Genomic DNA, 18,245 nt, shown 5'->3' on the forward strand with positions numbered 1-18,245 from the left:
TTTTGGCCCATAGTTGGTCTAATTTTATTGAAGGAACATCTCATATTACCGTCGCCGACCGCCTCCAGCCACTGCAGTCGAAGAAAATCAAACTCAAGGTTTCAGAATCTTGCACCTTGAGTTTGAGGGGGATGTTAAGAATATTATGTTAGGGTTATTTATTATTCTAGGATTCGGCTTACATGCTGTAATTTAATCAACGGTCAAGATTGAATTTTAAAATTGACTTACTTTTAGAAGCTTTTAATAGGAAAGAGAAAATGAAAAGAGATTTTGAAAAATTCAATCTTGACCATTGATTAAACTACAGTATACATGCTGTTATTTTAATAACAGCATGTAAGCCAAATCCATTATTCTAGAGTTATTTACTTCCTTATGGATTCTAAGGTTTTCTTAGACTAGGTTTACATTTCCTTAGTCTACTAGGTTACTTGCCTATTACTCATAACCTGTCTGTAAATAGATGCCTCTGTAATACTCTTAATTTTATCAGTCTCAATACAATGTAGTCTATTACATACTACCGCTCTCTCTCTTTCTCTTCTCTCTCTTAATATTATATTTATATAGTTATATATTTTATCAATAATATATATTAACCTCTCTAACGAAAGCCTGAACATCCAAAACCCAGTTTGATGCATTAAACGACTATTTTCTCATGCATTATTGGTTTCCTAATGACACTAACAAAATCAACAAGAATAAGAAGATTAAAGAGTAAAAACGTCAGTCAGGTTAGGCTCCCATTTTTAATGTCCCTTCTCTCAGTTTTAGAAAGAAAAATTATACATTCTTGGCCCTTTAAAATTAAAAGGGATTTCTCAAACAACCAATTACAGTAATTATCAGAACTAATGGCTGTGTTTGGGAGTAGGCCGGACCGAACCCAAAAACTCAAAAAATTCTTCTCAAAATCAACTATAATATTCTTACTTTTTACATCACATCAATCACTTTTTATTACTATTCAAATAAAAAAATTACTACAAAACAAAATTTTTCACTTTTTATTCAAAACATTCTTACATTTTTTCTCTCACATCAATCAAATTACTACAGTTCCAATCCATTTAATTTTTCAAGCCCTTTGCCAAATACAGACAATCTTACCGGGCGAAGAAAACATCTTTGATGATTTTAAAATCAAGATCAATCAACTGAAGAAAGAGTTTTTTTTTTTTTTTTTTTGTTACTATAACAATTATCGTTTATTTTTGAGGTAGTTTAAACAAGAGGATCACACTCATATTGTATAAAATAAATGAATACCGTATACTAATTAAGGAGACAAAAAGAATTAACAAGACACTAGGCAAGTTCCTTAATAGGAATAGTGAATCATAAATTACAATGCTTACGATCCAGTTAGTTATATTTTAAAGATATTTTTAACTTTTCAATTTTCCCTCAAATATAACTAAAATGAACCAAAGAGGATCCTTTTTTCCGCCGTTTGTGATAGAGCTCTCTTTCTCTCTCTATTGATGCATAGTGTAGCATGTTTTAGTGACTTGTTCATGGTGAACGTATTTTTTATGTTGGATTGTCATGGAATAATGATATAGAAATTCTCGTTAGTTTAAATGAAATGTTTATAAGGTCAATGATTTATTTTAGAAATAGTGTCTTGTGGTTAATGAGAAAAAACTCATTTGCAGAAGCAGGGGCACCGGCATATGAGGCGCAGTATTTCCAAGTTCAGAGAGGAGATGCCATGATATCACTGCTGCAGACATATGCTCCACAGTAATCATTCAAGATTTACTGAGATAATTCCCCTGCATTTTCCCTAGAGAATAAATGTAGCCAACTGCCAATACATGATATCTTTTGACTTTCAAATAGGAAGAGACTACAATCATGAGAAACCATCTTTATGTATGTATCACAGAAAAAAGATTTACAATGTTAAATACTGTTCTTACAAAAGATTATAAGCACATGGTTTAAAATGCACTCTATAAAGAAGAAGAAAAATTCCTCAGAAACTCAAAAAAGAAATAAAGATAGTATTTACATTATCACACTAGAAAAAAAAAAAAAAAAAAAAAAAACGATTTAGTGACATGGGGCCAAAAAAGCATTCAAATCAATTTTGCAACGCTTGATTAAAGACACTTGGAACACGTCAGCTAGTATGGCGACCGAAATATAATTTTGAGACGCTTTTTATTGAAAAATGCCTCGAAAATGGGGCGTTTCAAACAAAACGCCCTCATTGCTAAAGGGGGCGCTCAGTGGTGAGCAAGCGCACCCTGTTAAAAATGATGGCGTTTTGTTTGAACTGTCTAATTTATTGATTGAGATGCCAAATAGTCCTGAAATTAATTACAAGAAAAAGACTCAAGGCCATTCATTCACAACAGGCAACTTCTACAACTTTTCATGAAAAGATTTAAGTTTAACTTAATGTAATTTGTCTAGTAATATGGAATCATATACATTATCCATTATATGATACACAACATTTTCCGGTGTGTCATCAAACTATAACTTTTAAAGATTAAAAAAAAAGAAAAAAAAATATATCAGAGATGATATTATATCAAATTCTGAAAAGGACACAATTTAGTTAAAAATATAAGTAGTCATTTAGCATGATCAGAGCAACGGCGTCACACAGATTTAGTTACGTCTACAAGAAGAAGCAAACGACACCGTAATTAGACCATTTTATGTATAATTTATTGGGGCGGGAAGGTGTCGTTTTTGCTACACGGAAAGCAGGTGTAAGAAAGTTGCCTTTACAGATGAAAATGTCGCCGCAATTTCGCCGCAATGTCGCCTTTACAGATCATGACCTTTTTTTTTTTTTTTTTTTTTTTTTTAAAACCCTCATTTACGTAAAATTTTCCTTATCCCAAACTTGAACAACAGCTGCGCTCGCTCTCTGCAGCAATGTCCCTCCTTCTCTCCAAGCTCTGTACTCTTCCTCTTCACCCTCCGTACCCTGACCCAGGACTCCACTATCCCTCCCGGAGACTCCCTTATCCTCGTCTCCAAACACTGCGAGTCCTCTGCACCAAGAGGACCGGCAAACAGCGCTACCCGTCGGAGAAGAAGAAGCTGAAATCCAAGCACAAGGAAACTCTAGTTCAGGTCAAGAACAAGTTCGAGGGGATCTGGAGGCTGTCCAAGCTCGGAGTTCCGGTTCACAAGGACCCCGGGAAGGACTTCCTCGGCATCTCTGAGGGCTTGCTGGATGAGATTGCCAAAGTGCTTGAATTCCCGGTATTTCGGCGTTTAGATATTTGTTTGTTTGGGTGCTGACAATTGAAAAAGTTGAGGAAAAAGAAATGAACTGAAAAGAAAATAGAAATGGAAAGTTTGGAAATTTGGATAAGTTGATAAAGAATATAAGTAATAAAAAAATTTATATTTAATTGTCGAGAAAGCTAATGATAACAAAAGAGAGGAAATGAGAAATTTTGTGCTGTAGTCCTTTGTTTTAGGCTCAGAAAATGATTTTGTCCTCGTTGGTAAATTTTGCTGGCAAACAGAATTAAGTAATAATCTTTGAAACTGTTTTTGCCTAAATGTATGTTGTGCTTGGTGCTATTTCTCATATAAGTATTGTATGTTTGGTTTCAGTTAGTAGGAAATTCTTGCTTTCTTGGATTTTAAATAATGGAGAACTTGAAAATCAAAAGTTCCTCACATTGTTCTATTTCACACGTTTCCTCTCACTCTAGTTTATTTTGATTAATGATGATTAATGAGTACTTGAATTATTGTTGTGAGGAATTTCATCCATAATTCTTTTCTCCATTGTGCCAGGTTGCTTTGATGCTGCCACAGGATGCGTTCTCTGTTTTTCGGAAATCTTTTGATGCAAGGAAGGTCCGAAAAATGATAGAACATTTTGAATCTATTCACATGTGAAAGATGGCAAATTTTATTAATTGTGCTTTACCTTAAAGCTGTCTTTTGCCAAATTCTTCATATTGTGAACTCGTGAACAAAATGAAAGATTGGCTCTGTAGAAAACTAATTGCATGTATATATTCCAACAGACCTTGGTAGTTCTATGTGACGACTTAAACTAATAAATAAAGTTCATCAATGTAGACTACATTGATATGGGATGAGTCGTGCTATATCTATCTGAAGTTCATTAAAAAAAAAGACGGATACCCCTTATAAGTGGCATGCACATGTAAGTGCTTTGTTAAACTCTACCACTTTATTCAACTTTATGCATGAAGTTGCTGCAGCTTTTTTATGTTGTTCATTTCCAATTTGTGTGAAACATGTTCTGAAACCCTTTAATGGGTCTCTTCAATTAGCATAACTAGTTTGGATGCCTATTAATGCTTATGCTTTTGTCAGCCAAAAGCTGTTTTCTTATGCACTATGTGATATGATATCTTTGTTCCTTTTTTTATCTTTGATTGTATTTTTGTTAATTTCGTTGCCTTTGTTGCATGTTGTTAATGGCTGTAGATAATGGTAGAACATTGGAAAGAATACAGACATGCATTATCTGTTTATCCAATTAATTTTCTTTACTGTTTCCCAGATGTTGAAGGAGCCAAAATTTGTATATACTGTGGACATGGATGTCAGTAAACTCCTGAGTTTAGAGCCTCGTACTTGGGATTTCATTTCCGAGCTGGAGCCTAAAGTTGGACTAGTAGAACATATGCCTAATGCAAGAGTTTCTGGTGATTTGATTAGTATAATACGTGATGGAAAAAAGAATGACACGGGTAAAATGACAAGAGAAAATGGACCTAACAGTTTTTCTGTGTCAGAAAAATCATACAAGTGCCCGACAACCAGAAAGCCCAAAATTGCAGTTGTTGGTAGTGGACCATCTGGCCTGTTTGCTTCTCTTGTTCTTGCGGAACTTGGCGCTGATGTTACCTTAATAGAAAGAGGCCAAGCTGTTGAGCAAAGGGGGCGTGACATTGGTGCTTTGGTAGTTCGCCGTGCTCTACAAGTAGAAAGCAATTTTTGCTTTGGGGAGGTTATATCTTGATTCACTTTGTACTTAACTGAAGGTTGTTTAGTATCTTTAATTCTAATTTGTGCAGTTGCTTTCTTCAACTCTTTGCACTCTATTTTGTTTTTTAAAAGGAATTGTTTCTATCTTTGGCCAAGTGATCTGGGAAGAATCTATTGTTATATTGCATTCTAATGAGAGTCTATGGCTATTTACGTCATATCTTAGTTAGATTGTTTGCGATCTCCAGAAGGATTGTAGTAACTGATTTTGTGTTTCTAAAAGAGTGTACTTGTATTTCTTTTTCCCTATTCTCCTTTCTTGAGGAATGAGAAAACTTTGAAAATGGTGGTATCATTGAAGAGATCGATAAATAAGACCTATCATTTTCAGTGAAAAAAAAAGGGAACTATCTTTTGGATATATTCCCACTGAAAAGTTGGATAACTCATTTCTCTCTACTTTTTTTTTTTTAAAAAAAAAAACTTACCAAAAAAAATTCAGTTTTAAAGCAACATTATTAATTATTCTATAACCCAAAATAATGTTGTTTGTGTTTGTGGTTTAATATTCTCTATACCAACATCAGTATATGCCTAATTTTATCTCGCTTACGGGAAATGACAGTTAAGAGACGATGAAAAGCACTTAGCATTTTTTAAGCTTATGTCTCTGTATGTCAATTTGATAAAACTTGCAAACCCTAAACTCGATCCCCCCTGGTGAGTTTTGACAAATCTTCTCTAATAGGGTTGATTTATAGTCTTACTTTTGAATTTATTCGCTAGTTGTTTAGCGGACATGTCATATGAGTTAACTACTCTATGGTTTTCCACCGGCAAACTTCTTTAGATAAGATCATCTATTTCTCCTTTTCATATGGAATTAGTTAAATCATGCCCTGCTGAGATAATTTGAGAGGTAGGCATCTTGGACCATTAATCCGTTAAACAAAATTTGCAACCTGGTTTTTGCATAGTCTAAACTTATATAGGCAATGGTCAAAGTTAGCTTGGCTTTTCATAGGGTTTATCTTATGCCAAGCTACAAAATATAGTGTGCAACTGTAATTCCACAAAGAGCAATATCTTGTGTTGCAGCTGAATTTTATTTGTAAGTTCAAGTTAGTTATTTGTAAGTTAAGATAAATTTCACATGGATCTCTTTATTTTTATTTCATTATTCTCTTTCTCTTTCCTTGGTCATTTTGCTGGTGATTTTTCGTTACTTGTTTTACTTTTGAGTTTTGATTCATTTGTTAAGGACTTATGCATGGCAGGGTGGTGCAGGTACCTGGAGTGATGGAAAGCTGGTAACTAGAATTGGAAGAAACAGTGGCAGTGTTCTGACGGTAACGACGCCACTTCTATCCTTGTACTTTGTTTTCTTTTATCTAATTAGATGCAAGTTCATAACATGTAAACTTTTCTGTGGTGACATTGCTGAAACCATAGCTACTTCTAATACTCCTGGTAAAGGTAATTAGTAAAAATGTTGTTTGCCATTGTGAATTGAAATAAAGTTTTTCCGGCAGTGTTTTCAGTAAGTCATGCATGTAGATAAAGAATAACTGTCCACTGTTCTGTATAAGAATCTGTACTTTAACTGACAAGATGGTGTATTCAGTGAAGATGCTCAGTAAGATTGAACATAACATATTAGTTTATAGGTAAACTCAGAGTTTAGCCCTGATTGGTTTACTTTCTTTGAATTGTTGAGTGCTGTTCATGAAAAATGAGTAATGCCAATTTAGTGAACTCTTTTACCTCTCCCAGGACACAACAGAGCCATTGTCTACTGTTAAATGCGATCATTTTATCATTAGTTTAACCTTGAGCCTCCAATGCCATCTTTCCAAGCACATAATTTTGATTAATTTGAACTCAAAGAAAACAAAACTCAGCCAAATATTGGGAAAAAAAAGTAAGAAAGATTTGCAGGTAGAATTTGACAGATGTTGTTGTCGCTAAATTAATAGCTACAGGTGATAACATGGAGGTGATTTCATATTGATTAAGTAAATGTCTTCATTTCCTTCCTTCAAGTGTCATAGTGCACATCCTGGACAGTTTGATAAAAATGTGATGCTGTATTTTGCTCTTCATATTCTTGATTGACACATCATTTTCTCAAAATTAACAATTTGCATTCCATTGGCAAGGATATTAGTAGGATTAATCTTCTATCTCAACTTTTGACAGTTTGTTCTGCCACCATGAAACTGCAGATTTTTTAACATTTCCTTTATTAGTTTACTCAGTATTTGTTGTCTCAGGTTATGAAAACTTTAGTACACTTTGGAGCTCCAAACAATATTTTGGTCGATGGTAAGCCTCACTTGGGGACGGATAGGTTGATTCCTTTGCTTCGCAACTTTCGGCAACATCTACAAGGACTTGGTGTGAGTAACATAGCTAACTTCTTTCTAACAGACACAAATGGATGTATAAATATATTGGGTTTCCTTGGGATTACTAGAACTTATTTCAGATTTTACTATAAGAATGTTTTTTTTTTTTAAGGTCACAATCAAGTTTGGGACAAGGGTAGACGATCTGCTTGTAGAGGATGGACATGTTGTGGGGGTTAAAGTCTCTGATTCAAGAGACAAATTGCGGTTCAATGGTCAGAAGTTGGGATATGATGGGGTTGTTCTGGCTGTTGGGCATTCTGCCCGTGATATATATCATATGCTTCTTTCTCATAATATGGTGTTGATACCAAAAGATTTTTCTGTAAGTTTCTGCTTATTTTTATGTTTGGATAAATCAATCAATTTTATAATGTCAATATGTATGCATGGGGTCATGTGTGTATGTCTCAACAGGTTGGTTTGCGGATTGAGCATCCTCAAGAACTAATGAACAGAATACAGGTTGGTTGTCTTCTCTAATTTTTTCAATAAATTGATCAACTATTGGTCCGATTCATATATGTTTCTACACTTCTCGTAGATGCAAAGTAATTTTAGTTAATAGGGTTAAGTACATTTACCCCCTCTAACTAGTATCCTTTTTGTAATGTTCTCCCTAATGTCTCAATGTTTGCAACACCCCCATTCTACCAATGGGTTGCAATGTCCTCTACTACAACCCGATAGTAGATTGGGGGAACATTGCAAAAATTATGGTAGTTAGAGAGGGTAAATGTAGTTTCCTCTGGCTAATATCTTTAGCTATATTGTCTTCATTTTTAATTTGCTATAGTTATGCAGTTACATTCCTCAAATTTATTAAGTTACAGAAACCAACCAATATTATTTTCAGGGAAATATGATGAGGGTTTAGTGTCATAGAATTGTTGAGAGAAGAACATGAGTCCGCAGATTAATTTATGCTATTCCTAGCCTATGCATTGAATGAGTGTTGCCACATAGGACTACCGTTAATGCATTGATGGGTTTTTTTTGGGCATCAGACGTCCTTGTTGCAGATAGGTGGCATCAGAAAAAAAATATGTTGAAATACAATTCAAGAGTGGACATTGAATTTGAAAGGCTCACGAAAAAATGTCAAAAGAATAGAAAACTCAATTGAAGCAATAATATGCAGGAAACAATTGGGGAAGCTCAGAAAGAGTGCTTCCCAATGGTTAATTTGATATCAAAGATTCAAAATGCCCTTAAAGTTGGTAGAGTGCAGAGATAGTGAATTTATTAGAAGGATGCATTGAAAGAAATTTGTATTATGTGAGGAAGAAGAAAATACGAGTGTAAATGTTTATTCAGAAGGTTTAGAGAAAACTGCAGATTTTAAATAATAGATGGTAGACTATTCCCTGAAGCATTAGAGACATTATTTAGCATATATGAATTGTGTGTTCTAATGCTTCGATATTTTGGTGTTAGTAGGGAAGTATTTGCCTTTTTCTTTTCTTCATTAATAGATGGTAACTCGATTGTTTCATCCTCTCTATGATTTGATACAATATAATCGCCAAATTGTTCTTCAAGAGCTTGGACAAGGTCTAAGTATGTTGATTCTACTGCTTGATTTTGTCATGTAAATCATTTTTTTTATTTTATTTTTTTCTGAGCTGTCATGTAAATAATTTGTTTTCATCATCTGATGTTTATTGTGACAAAAGATGTAAACAAACTCATTTGTACAAATTTGTAGTATTCCACTTTGGCCACTGAGGTTTGTAAAGGACGTGGAAAAGTACCAGTGGCAGATTACAAGGTCGTCAAGTATGTTAATGGAGAGGATGGGGACCTACCTTCCAATTCACGGGCACCAAGTCGCAGCTGCTACTCCTTCTGCATGTGTCCTGGTGGGCAGGTATGTTTTTCTTTTAATTTCTTTTGCAATGTTTTTACCTCTTGATGCAATAAACATATGTAGTCATCCAATTGTCAACCTTGGTTTTGGCGGGCTGTTTTCACAATGGAAAAAGTGATAAAATCTTATTTGGAAAAGAAAAAAACTAATTCAGGGTGGTCAATTGAATTAGTTGCAATAACTGTTGAAGATTTTCAATCATATGGTAAGGTGAGTCTGTGTAATATGTTGCAATAACTGTTGAAGATTTTCAATCATCTGGTAAGGTGAGTCTGTGTAATACTGTTCAGCTCTCCAAATTGTCTTGTGTAAAAAGATAGGCCCAGTTTGTTTAGGTTCTAAGCGAGTTGGAATGTGAAGGGGCATGGTGTCATCATTGCTAATAGTAAATGTTACTTTAATATTACACTGAATCAATTCAAATATATCTGCAGGTTGTTCTCACTAGTACAAACCCATCTGAACTCTGTATCAATGGCATGTCCTTCTCTAGACGTGCATCAAAGTGGGCAAATGCAGCACTTGTTGTGTCTGTCTCAACCAAGGATTTTGATGCACATAGTTGCCATGGAGCTCTTGCAGGGGTTGAATTTCAGGTATCTTTTCAGTCCTTACCTTCTGATTCTAGTGGTTTCCTTCCCTGTTTACAATTTATTCTTTGGCTTTTTGCACTCTGATAGTCTTTTCTTTCCCCAACCAACTTCTATAGAAATAGGCAACTTTAGGATTGAAAATACCTCTTTTCCATCCATGTGGCATGATAAACTTAACTCTTAGAAAACATCCTTAGCGGCTATTTTATGCTGCCATAGATGATACATCAAATTACACCATGTTCTATCGAAGGATCTTTTCTGTTGGAACATTCATACATTTACATAAAACCTTGATAGTATCACTCTAATCTGCAACATGTTATCTAAATTGTCATTTTAATATTCTTCTTTACTTTCAGAGGGAATATGAGAGAAGAGCAGCAATAATGGGTGGGGGAAATTTTGTGGTGCCTGTACAGACAGTAACTGATTTTCTGGAAAACAAGCTATCGGGTAGATACATAATCTTATTTCCCCAAGTTGTTTTCACCTTTTAACTTTCAAGTCTTCATCTAGTTTATCTTGAATGGTTTTGTCAGTAACATCTGTGCCACCATCAAGCTATCGATTAGGAGTGAAGGCAGCAAATCTCCATGAGCTATTCCCAACCCATATTACAGAGGCTTTGCAACGTTCAATATCAGCATTTGACAAAGAGGTTTAGACTTCTCTTTCCTCAAAACTGTTTATTCTTCACTTGTGCTTTATGATATATTTGTGGAACAACGTATTCACACTCCAAACTTGAAACTTTTAGTTGCCAGGATTTATATCCAGTGAAGCCCTTCTGCATGGAGTGGAGGTAATCTCATTTGATTGTATATTATTTCATTTTCCCTCTTTTGTACAAATGTGATTCTTCACATGTTTTATTGCTCGAGGCTCTCAGTTATCACATGATTCTCTTCTGCAATGAATATTTTTTTTTCCCCATTTTTCCTTTTTGTTCTTTTGGCTCCCAGACTAGAACCAGCTCTCCCATCCAGATTCCCCGCAACATTGACACCTATGAGAGCACGTCGCTGAAAGGACTCTATCCAGTTGGTGAAGGAGCAGGGTATGCTGGAGGAATTGTAAGTGCTGCGGTTGATGGCATGCATGCAGGTTTCGCTGTGGCAAGAAACTTTGATTTGTATGACAGTTGTGTAGAGTCCTTTTTGGGCAAGGCTCAGGGCGCTGGATTTGTGAGGTACTAGGAGAAATTGGCCGTTTCTCCGGCAACTGATGCAGACCACAAGAACAAGGTCAATAATCATCCATATGGGTTCCAAATATCCAAGATAGGTAAAGGACTGGGTTTCAAATTTAACTCCTTATATTAACATAGAACCTCTCATGTTGTTAATAATATCACTTCTCATGTTGTTAATAATATGACCTCTCATTGTTATCCTTACACAGCAGATAAATCTCCTCTATAATTGTGCTTGGAAGAGCCAGAACTCTGAAATTTGAACCGAACGGTGTACCTTGGAAGCAAAGTTGAAGAACAATGTCTTTTCGTGTCCGTTAGACACGGCAACATATACTGCTTAGTTACTACGAAACAGTTTACAATTATCTTGTTTTCGTAAGTCAGTTGATTGTGTTGTTTGCTTGGAGTATCTACTGCTGGAGTGGATCCTGGAATCAGTGATGGAAGGGTGTATTATAAGAGTAGCATGCTGATCGCTAGCCTGAGACATCCATTGTTCTCTAACCCCATGGAAGTTACATAGCAAGGAACATCTCAAACAACCTGGACTTGTGAAAGCAATTTGTAAAATTTGACCTTGTAATTTTACAGTTGATCAAATTATTAATACTTGTAATTTCGGAAGTGACATTTAACCAAGACATATTTTGTTCATGTGGAAACCTTGATTAGATGCTGTCAAGGTCAAGTTTTGCCGATCAATGATACAGATTCTGTCTTTGATTTAACTTTGTCTCCCATTAAGTGAACCATAACCTATAGAGTGCTGCGAGCGAGATGTGTAGTTTTTCTGCAAGTTTCTTAAAAACTTGAGGCAGTCTACGTGGCATTTACTATGGTAGTCCACGTTATTCATTTCCTTAAAATGTGAAAATATAGAACAAATATTCCCTTCATTCATACTCAAAATAATAAAATAATAACAATAGAAGAGAAATAAGACTAAGGGAACTCATTTTGAAATAACTAGAAGAAGAATATGGAGATCCTTTAGATACTCCTTGGCCTGATCCAAGAAAAAAAGAAAAACGAAGACCCTTTTTCCAGGATAATATTGATAATATTACACCATGTGGCAGAAAGTAAAATATAATTTTTAATCTCATATATAAACAAATAAACTTCTGAGCCATTCTCTTCTCATATATAAACTAATAAACTTCTGAGCCATTCTCTTCTTCCATTATGGTATGCCCATTTTATAATGGTCTCCGAGGTACAATAATCCTGCAGTACAAACAAAACTAGAATCGGTGAGAATCATTCATCATTTTATTACAAGGACAAAAACATCATTCTGAAACCAAATACTTCTGGTCTCCACAAACTGTCCCAAACAATTAATAATACCCACATGAAATTTGGGACCTGGGGACACCCTGACATGTGTTGAGCTCCGAGATTTGGGTGAGTAGTTGGGACCCTTTAGGAGATCTTTTTTGAAAATTTCTTAGAAAACTAATAAAGAAGACATGTTGGAGAGGCAATGGGACATGAAAAAGGGTATGGCATATGCATGGGCTTTGATCACCATGATTGTGTTCCATCCACCGGCACATGAGTGCCCATCATTTGGTCTTGAGTTGTTTAATCCAAATTTAAATTTAAAATTGCAATTTTTTTTTTCCCAAATGTTCATACATAATTTCAAGCTTATCATATTATTTAGCAGTGGAAGTTAAATCATTATAACAACCTGTTTTTTGATACTGTAGAAAGGCCAGGGTAATTATTAAAATTGCTGTGGTTGCTTGATTACCATCCTTTCCTTATTATACTAACCTGTTTTTTTAGCTAGGCAATATAATATAGTTATGCTTTTAAGGAAAAAGTTTCTTGCAACTGTTCTTCAAATTCAGTCTATTAAACCGTCTATCCTTAAAGCATGTCAAAATTATATGCTCTAAGAATGGATATCAATTTAACAAAATTAAGTTGAAGGAATTTCTCTAACCTAATCTAGATAAAAACTTTACTACCTATTAAATAAACTCTATCTAGTAGAACTACTTTAGATGCAATGTGACAAAACATTTTGTTACATATTCACATATGGAAACATCTTGTTAATTCTAGTGTTTAAATTATGAAATATGATCAGTTGTAATTAGTTATCTGTATTGCATGCAACATAGGCAACTAATGTGAGAGGATAGGTAGGCCTGACATCTGCTTAGCACCACCTACTTGGGCTACCCAAGTAAGTGCGGAGCCCATCTGCCTTCTCACATTAATTGCCCATATTGCATGAAATATGACCAATTAATTGCACTCAATTCAAATCCAAAATTAGGGAGAAGTGAAATACATTAGTCATTAGACTTATATAACTCCAATTGGGTTTACCTTGCATTATCCTGAACAATCTTTTCAATGCTTCAAATCCAATGCATCTATAAATTCCTTTTGTGAAAGAGAAAAAGAAAATTTAGAAAACACTGATAATAAGATGGGTACGAAGGCCCACAATGTGGTGTTGAGAGTTATATGACATACCATACATCCAATCATCTCATGTGGCAGCAATAAAGACAAATCCATAGACAAGCCTTCCTTCAATCTTCAAATTATTAAGGTCAATATTTGGAAACTTGTCCTTTGGGATACTTTGCATAAATGTTGGCTCTTTGTATTAGCTCTACATGCACATCACATAACATTCATGATGTTACAGGTTTTACTCCAAGGGAAGGACGGCTTTGTTTCAATGTTTCTGTACACTTTTTATGTTAGAAAGGAAAATGATAGAAAAATGAGACATGGGACACAGACAAAGAGCAGGCTGCTGATTGGAAATTAGTCAATTTAGGTTTAAGTAAATTACAAGTCAAGAAGAATAGGTTCCGGTAGGTTCCAAATTTGCTAGCTTAAATTCACGTATGTCCTCAAAGCATGTAATTTTCACATGATTCTCCAATGAATTTCTTCTTTCTCTTGGCAGTGGAATACACTAGCAGAATTACTAGAGTAATACTCACAAAACCCACAGTCTAAGCGCACTCAAAACACACTAAGAGAGAGAGAGAGAAAGGAGAAAGAGTTTTATAATTTGTAAATATCTCAACTCATCCAAAGGGGAGGAGGAGCAGCAGGTAACGGCCCAAGGGTTATTCCTCATATAATCAATATGATGGGCATAGCGTGCATCAACTTTGAAGTTACACACCTAACTTATAACATTCTCTTCTTAAAATCAAATGGAGGGGCACGTCTACTATGGATGTCCCTCCTTTCAACAAAAATGCATGTAAGAATCACATATTTTAAGAACAAGTGCCAGTTTATAATAGAAATGCATAATTGTCACATATTTTAATAACAAATGTCGGTATAAATAGACTAAATTGAAAGAATTTCTTCCAGCTAACTCTAATAATGCCACAATAACTTCAACCTTTGCTATATGTTGAAACAATGAGACATCCCAAGCTTGCAACTGAGCTTTGTTAGTTCTTGGTAGATCTTGTGTTAGTGGTCTCTTGATTGAGGTGGGTTGGGCCAGTTGGCTTTAACGGCCAGCTTTCTATGAATTTGTCATTGGTTCAAACTTTTCAAATCATTTTTGTGGACCCAAACTTCACTTTCCTACCAACGTTTAGTAGCTGTAAATGGGTCTTCCACCTTTCTGCCGAAAGTGGGAGGGTCAGGAACATTCTTTTCACTTTCAAACTTTTATGGCTCTACCCCTCTTCTACCTAGACCACTTCTTTCTGAATTAGTATTTGTATTTAATAAGACAAAAAAAATTATGGAATTTCCTCTTTTCCTAATATAATATGAGTGCGGTTATAAGTACTATAATTTTCACTACAAGTCCTTTACAAATAGATGTTTCAATCAATAACACTTACCCCGTCAGCCACAAAACAATTAAATTTAACGGCCAAATTTTGTTGCCTAATTTTGTTACCTTAATACCACTCTGAGATACTTTGTAAACCGACACATGAGTTCGTAAGAAGATTGTAAGTAAAGTTGTAGTAAACATATTCACTTTAGCAATCACAATGTTTTGAGGTACGGGATTTAGATCTCGTACAATAAAGCTATTGATTGCTCAATGCAACAGACAATCTCATTGTACGGGATCCTTATCTTGAGGTATAAACACCAGCCCAACCACTTGTAGCACCCTATTGAATAGGTTTTTCTTTTTCTTTTTCAAGATAACTTATCCAAATTTTGATTCATCTTTTTTATCGTTTGAGTTCTAATTGACAACAACATTCTAACCAATGAAAATGCGAAGAGAAAAAAATATAAAATTAAGTAGAAGTTGAAGCAAGCTGACTCGCATTCATGTCTATTCACTACAGCTATAGGGTTTCCATAAGGCCACCCAAGACTCACAGCCTTTGCCAGCACAGCCATTGACAATTCCAGAAGCACAGTGATAAACCCTAATAATATTTTATAATATTAGGCTTATTAGCCGTCTGAGTTTGGTCAACCAGAAACATTGCGTATGAAAAGGATTGAAGAAAAACTCCACAGTCTAATCACAACAACGTCCAACCTTGGCTATCTATGAATTCTTCAGACTTTTCCTTGTTTTTTATTTTTGTTTTTTCTGGTCAATTGTTTGGAATTTTCCAGCATTAACCTTTCCACAAGTCCCAAACACTAGCCTGTAATAATTAGACACATGATTGTAGGCAATTCGTATTGGTGTTGGGTTCATGTTGTGTTGGAATGAATATAACCATATAATATTTTATATATATATATATATATATATATGCAGTGGCGGACAAAGGCCTTTGGGGGTGCCGAGATTTTTTTCCCCAAAAATTAAAGAAAGAAAAAAATTTCAAGCATGCTGCTGGTAAACTTTAATAATGTCGAAACTTAAAAAATAGGTATGGTAAACAAAAAAAAATCCTTATTTAATACATATGTATGATAAACTTTAATATTCATATATATGATTATTTATTTTGTTGTTTAATGTTTATAAACTTTGATTGTCTCTTACGAGGTTGTGATTTAACTTGAAAATTTTAGGTTCATGAATAAATTTTAAGTTTATGAATTGATTAATTTAACTTGCTAAGAGTTTCAATTTAGATTCGATACTTAATGATTTTATATTTCTAGACCGTAAAGTGCAATTCTAGACATTATTTATTTATTTATTATTATTATTATTATTTTTTTGTATTTCTGTCTTTTTGATATATATAGTGCCGATATGTTACATTTCTAATATATCAATTTGAGCACATATTTATGAACTTTTATAGATATTTTTTTATGATGCATATATTATGTGAATTACCAAATTTTTAAGGTAGAGAAAATTTTAAGACGCCAAACAAATTTTAGTGGCACCCTCAATATGAATTGTTTGGCTTCGCCACTGTATATATGTCAATTTTAATCTTAATTTACGTTGGATTTGTCAGTCGTGTTAAAAATTATTAACCCGTCTTATGCTGCATGTCGAATTTAAGTCATGTCAAGGTATGAGTATAAAATTATATAGGTCAACCCTAATTCAACTCATTTAATTAAATGCATCATACATTTTAACCTTAATTTATTAATTTCATGTTGCATTCATGTCAATTAATTCATGTCAAATATTACTAACCCTAACTTCACATGAAAAAAAAAAAAAAAAAAAACACGCACACAAATTGAGATCGGATGCAATCGGTTGTCCCTATTGCATCTAATATATGCAAATCTCAAACTATTCAAATACCTGTTCAAACAAGTAGGCTCGACATCTAGCCTATCTACGAGGTTGCACCAATTGCATATACAACTAATCGTACCCGATCTTTTCTGTGGGATTACACTGTTTCATCACCTGGGTTTGTTGACCTGCTGAATGATCATTGAGTCGCAGCCTATGGATAGGTGTGGGCCTCCGTATCCAACAACTACTTTTAATTCAACGAAAATAAAAATCCTTGCACGGCTCCGGAAACACCGGATGGTATAATTGTCAACCATAGCTTCCATAAATTAACTGAAAACAATCCATATTTTAGTTTCCTCTTCTATTTTTATTACTTATATAAACATTATTATTTTTATTAATTTGGTCAAAATAGTAATAGTTAATTACAAGAGCCCCAAAACCTTCTCCATCTCATCGGTCAAATTGGGACTTATTCTCCTAAGTTAAACAATTTATTTAGGGACAAAGTTTCCCTTCAAAATTGAGTTAAAAAAACATATATATATTTAAAACATATAATTCATACGTATATTTTTAAAATGCAAATGAAAATGCATGTAATTTGTTAATTTTATTAAAAAAAAAAATGCATTTGAAAATTACGCACTTTAAGATAATATTAACTTAATAGATTAAATTAAAAAAAAAAATCAACTAATTTGGAGAATAACTTTGTTCTTTACCTTGATATGTTTTTTGTTTTGTTCCTAACAATTTCCTTTTGGAACTTCACTGTAATCACTAGAGACATTCAACAACTACTCTTAAGTTTTTGGGGTAATTTCACTTACTCTCATGAAGTTACGCGCATTTTGTAAATACATTTTCAATGTTTAAAGTCTTTTATTTTGGTGTATCCAACTTTGATTTTTTTTCTACTTTCCTCCTTCCGTTAGGATTTTCTGTTAAATCCTAACGGAAATGTGTAAAATTACTAAAATATCCTTATTGAAATTACTTATTCCACCATTTAATTTAACTGCAACATGTAACAGAATGGAAAAAATGGAAGAAAATCAAAATTCGATACACCAAGTGAGAGACCTTAAACATTGGGGTGTTTGCAAAAGGCGAGTAATTTTATGGGGAGTAAGTGAAATTACTACTAACTTTTTTAAAGATGTACCGCTTTAAAGACCTTCTCTAGTGTTAATTTTATAACACATTAGCTTACAAAATAAACTGCTTTTCACATGATTTTTGAAAACATTCCTAAGATCATGTTTAAGAAATATAGCTTTTAAGTCAAAAAGCTTTAAAAAAAATGAAGTTTTTGCCAAAAGTGTGTTTCGGTCATTTTTATGTTTTTTTAACCCTTAAAAGCACTTTTAATTATTTTTACCAAACCTGTATTTTTTCTTCAAACGAACTTTTTGAGTGTTAAATACATTTATAAGCCCTTTCAATGTACACCCAAACAGACCCTAAGATTAACAAATGGAAACATCACCTGTGTAATTTTTTTTTTTTATCTTTTCTCCTTTTCCAGGATTACCTAAAACAAAAAAAGTACAGAAAAAATAGGTAAGTCTTG

General features: G+C 34.0%; 1 protein-coding gene across 3 annotated transcripts; it reads left to right on the top strand.

Moving 5' to 3' along the window:
• Positions 1–2,873: 2,873 nt before the first annotated feature.
• Positions 2,874–11,750, top strand: LOC132184245 (uncharacterized). 3 transcript variants are annotated; one of them, XM_059597803.1, is made up of 15 exons: positions 2,874–3,237; positions 3,784–3,846; positions 4,526–4,670; positions 4,761–4,975; positions 6,231–6,302; positions 7,227–7,352; positions 7,474–7,686; positions 7,779–7,826; positions 9,070–9,231; positions 9,666–9,827; positions 10,187–10,280; positions 10,367–10,485; positions 10,585–10,629; positions 10,790–11,111; positions 11,229–11,750. In XM_059597803.1, the coding sequence occupies exons 1-14, from the start codon at positions 2,905–2,907 to the stop codon at positions 11,021–11,023; spliced, it is 2,031 nt and encodes a 676-aa protein (XP_059453786.1). In that variant the 5' UTR covers positions 2,874–2,904; the 3' UTR covers positions 11,024–11,111; positions 11,229–11,750. The 3 variants fall into 3 exon arrangements, with proteins under 3 accessions (XP_059453786.1, XP_059453784.1, XP_059453785.1); XM_059597801.1 differs by having other exon boundaries at positions 4,526–4,975; XM_059597802.1 differs by having other exon boundaries at positions 4,526–4,975; positions 11,232–11,750.
• Positions 11,751–18,245: the final 6,495 nt, after the last annotated feature.

Source organism: Corylus avellana, chromosome ca6 (genome assembly GCF_901000735.1).
Source record: "Corylus avellana chromosome ca6, CavTom2PMs-1.0".
Lineage (NCBI taxonomy): Eukaryota > Viridiplantae > Streptophyta > Magnoliopsida > Fagales > Betulaceae > Corylus > Corylus avellana.

What these genes read in the sequence shown, in the direction of transcription:
- LOC132184245 (XM_059597801.1), top strand. Translation starts at nt 2,905, where the DNA reads ATGTCCCTCCTTCTCTCCAAGCTCTGTACTCTTCCTCTTCACCCTCCG. An exon ending in TGATACCAAAAGATTTTTCT is followed by an intron (nt 7,687 to 7,778) that starts GTAAGTTTCTGC and finishes ATGTCTCAACAG; the next exon opens with GTTGGTTTGCGGATTGAGCA. An exon ending in TATCAGCATTTGACAAAGAG is followed by an intron (nt 10,486 to 10,584) that starts GTTTAGACTTCT and finishes TGAAACTTTTAG; the next exon opens with TTGCCAGGATTTATATCCAG.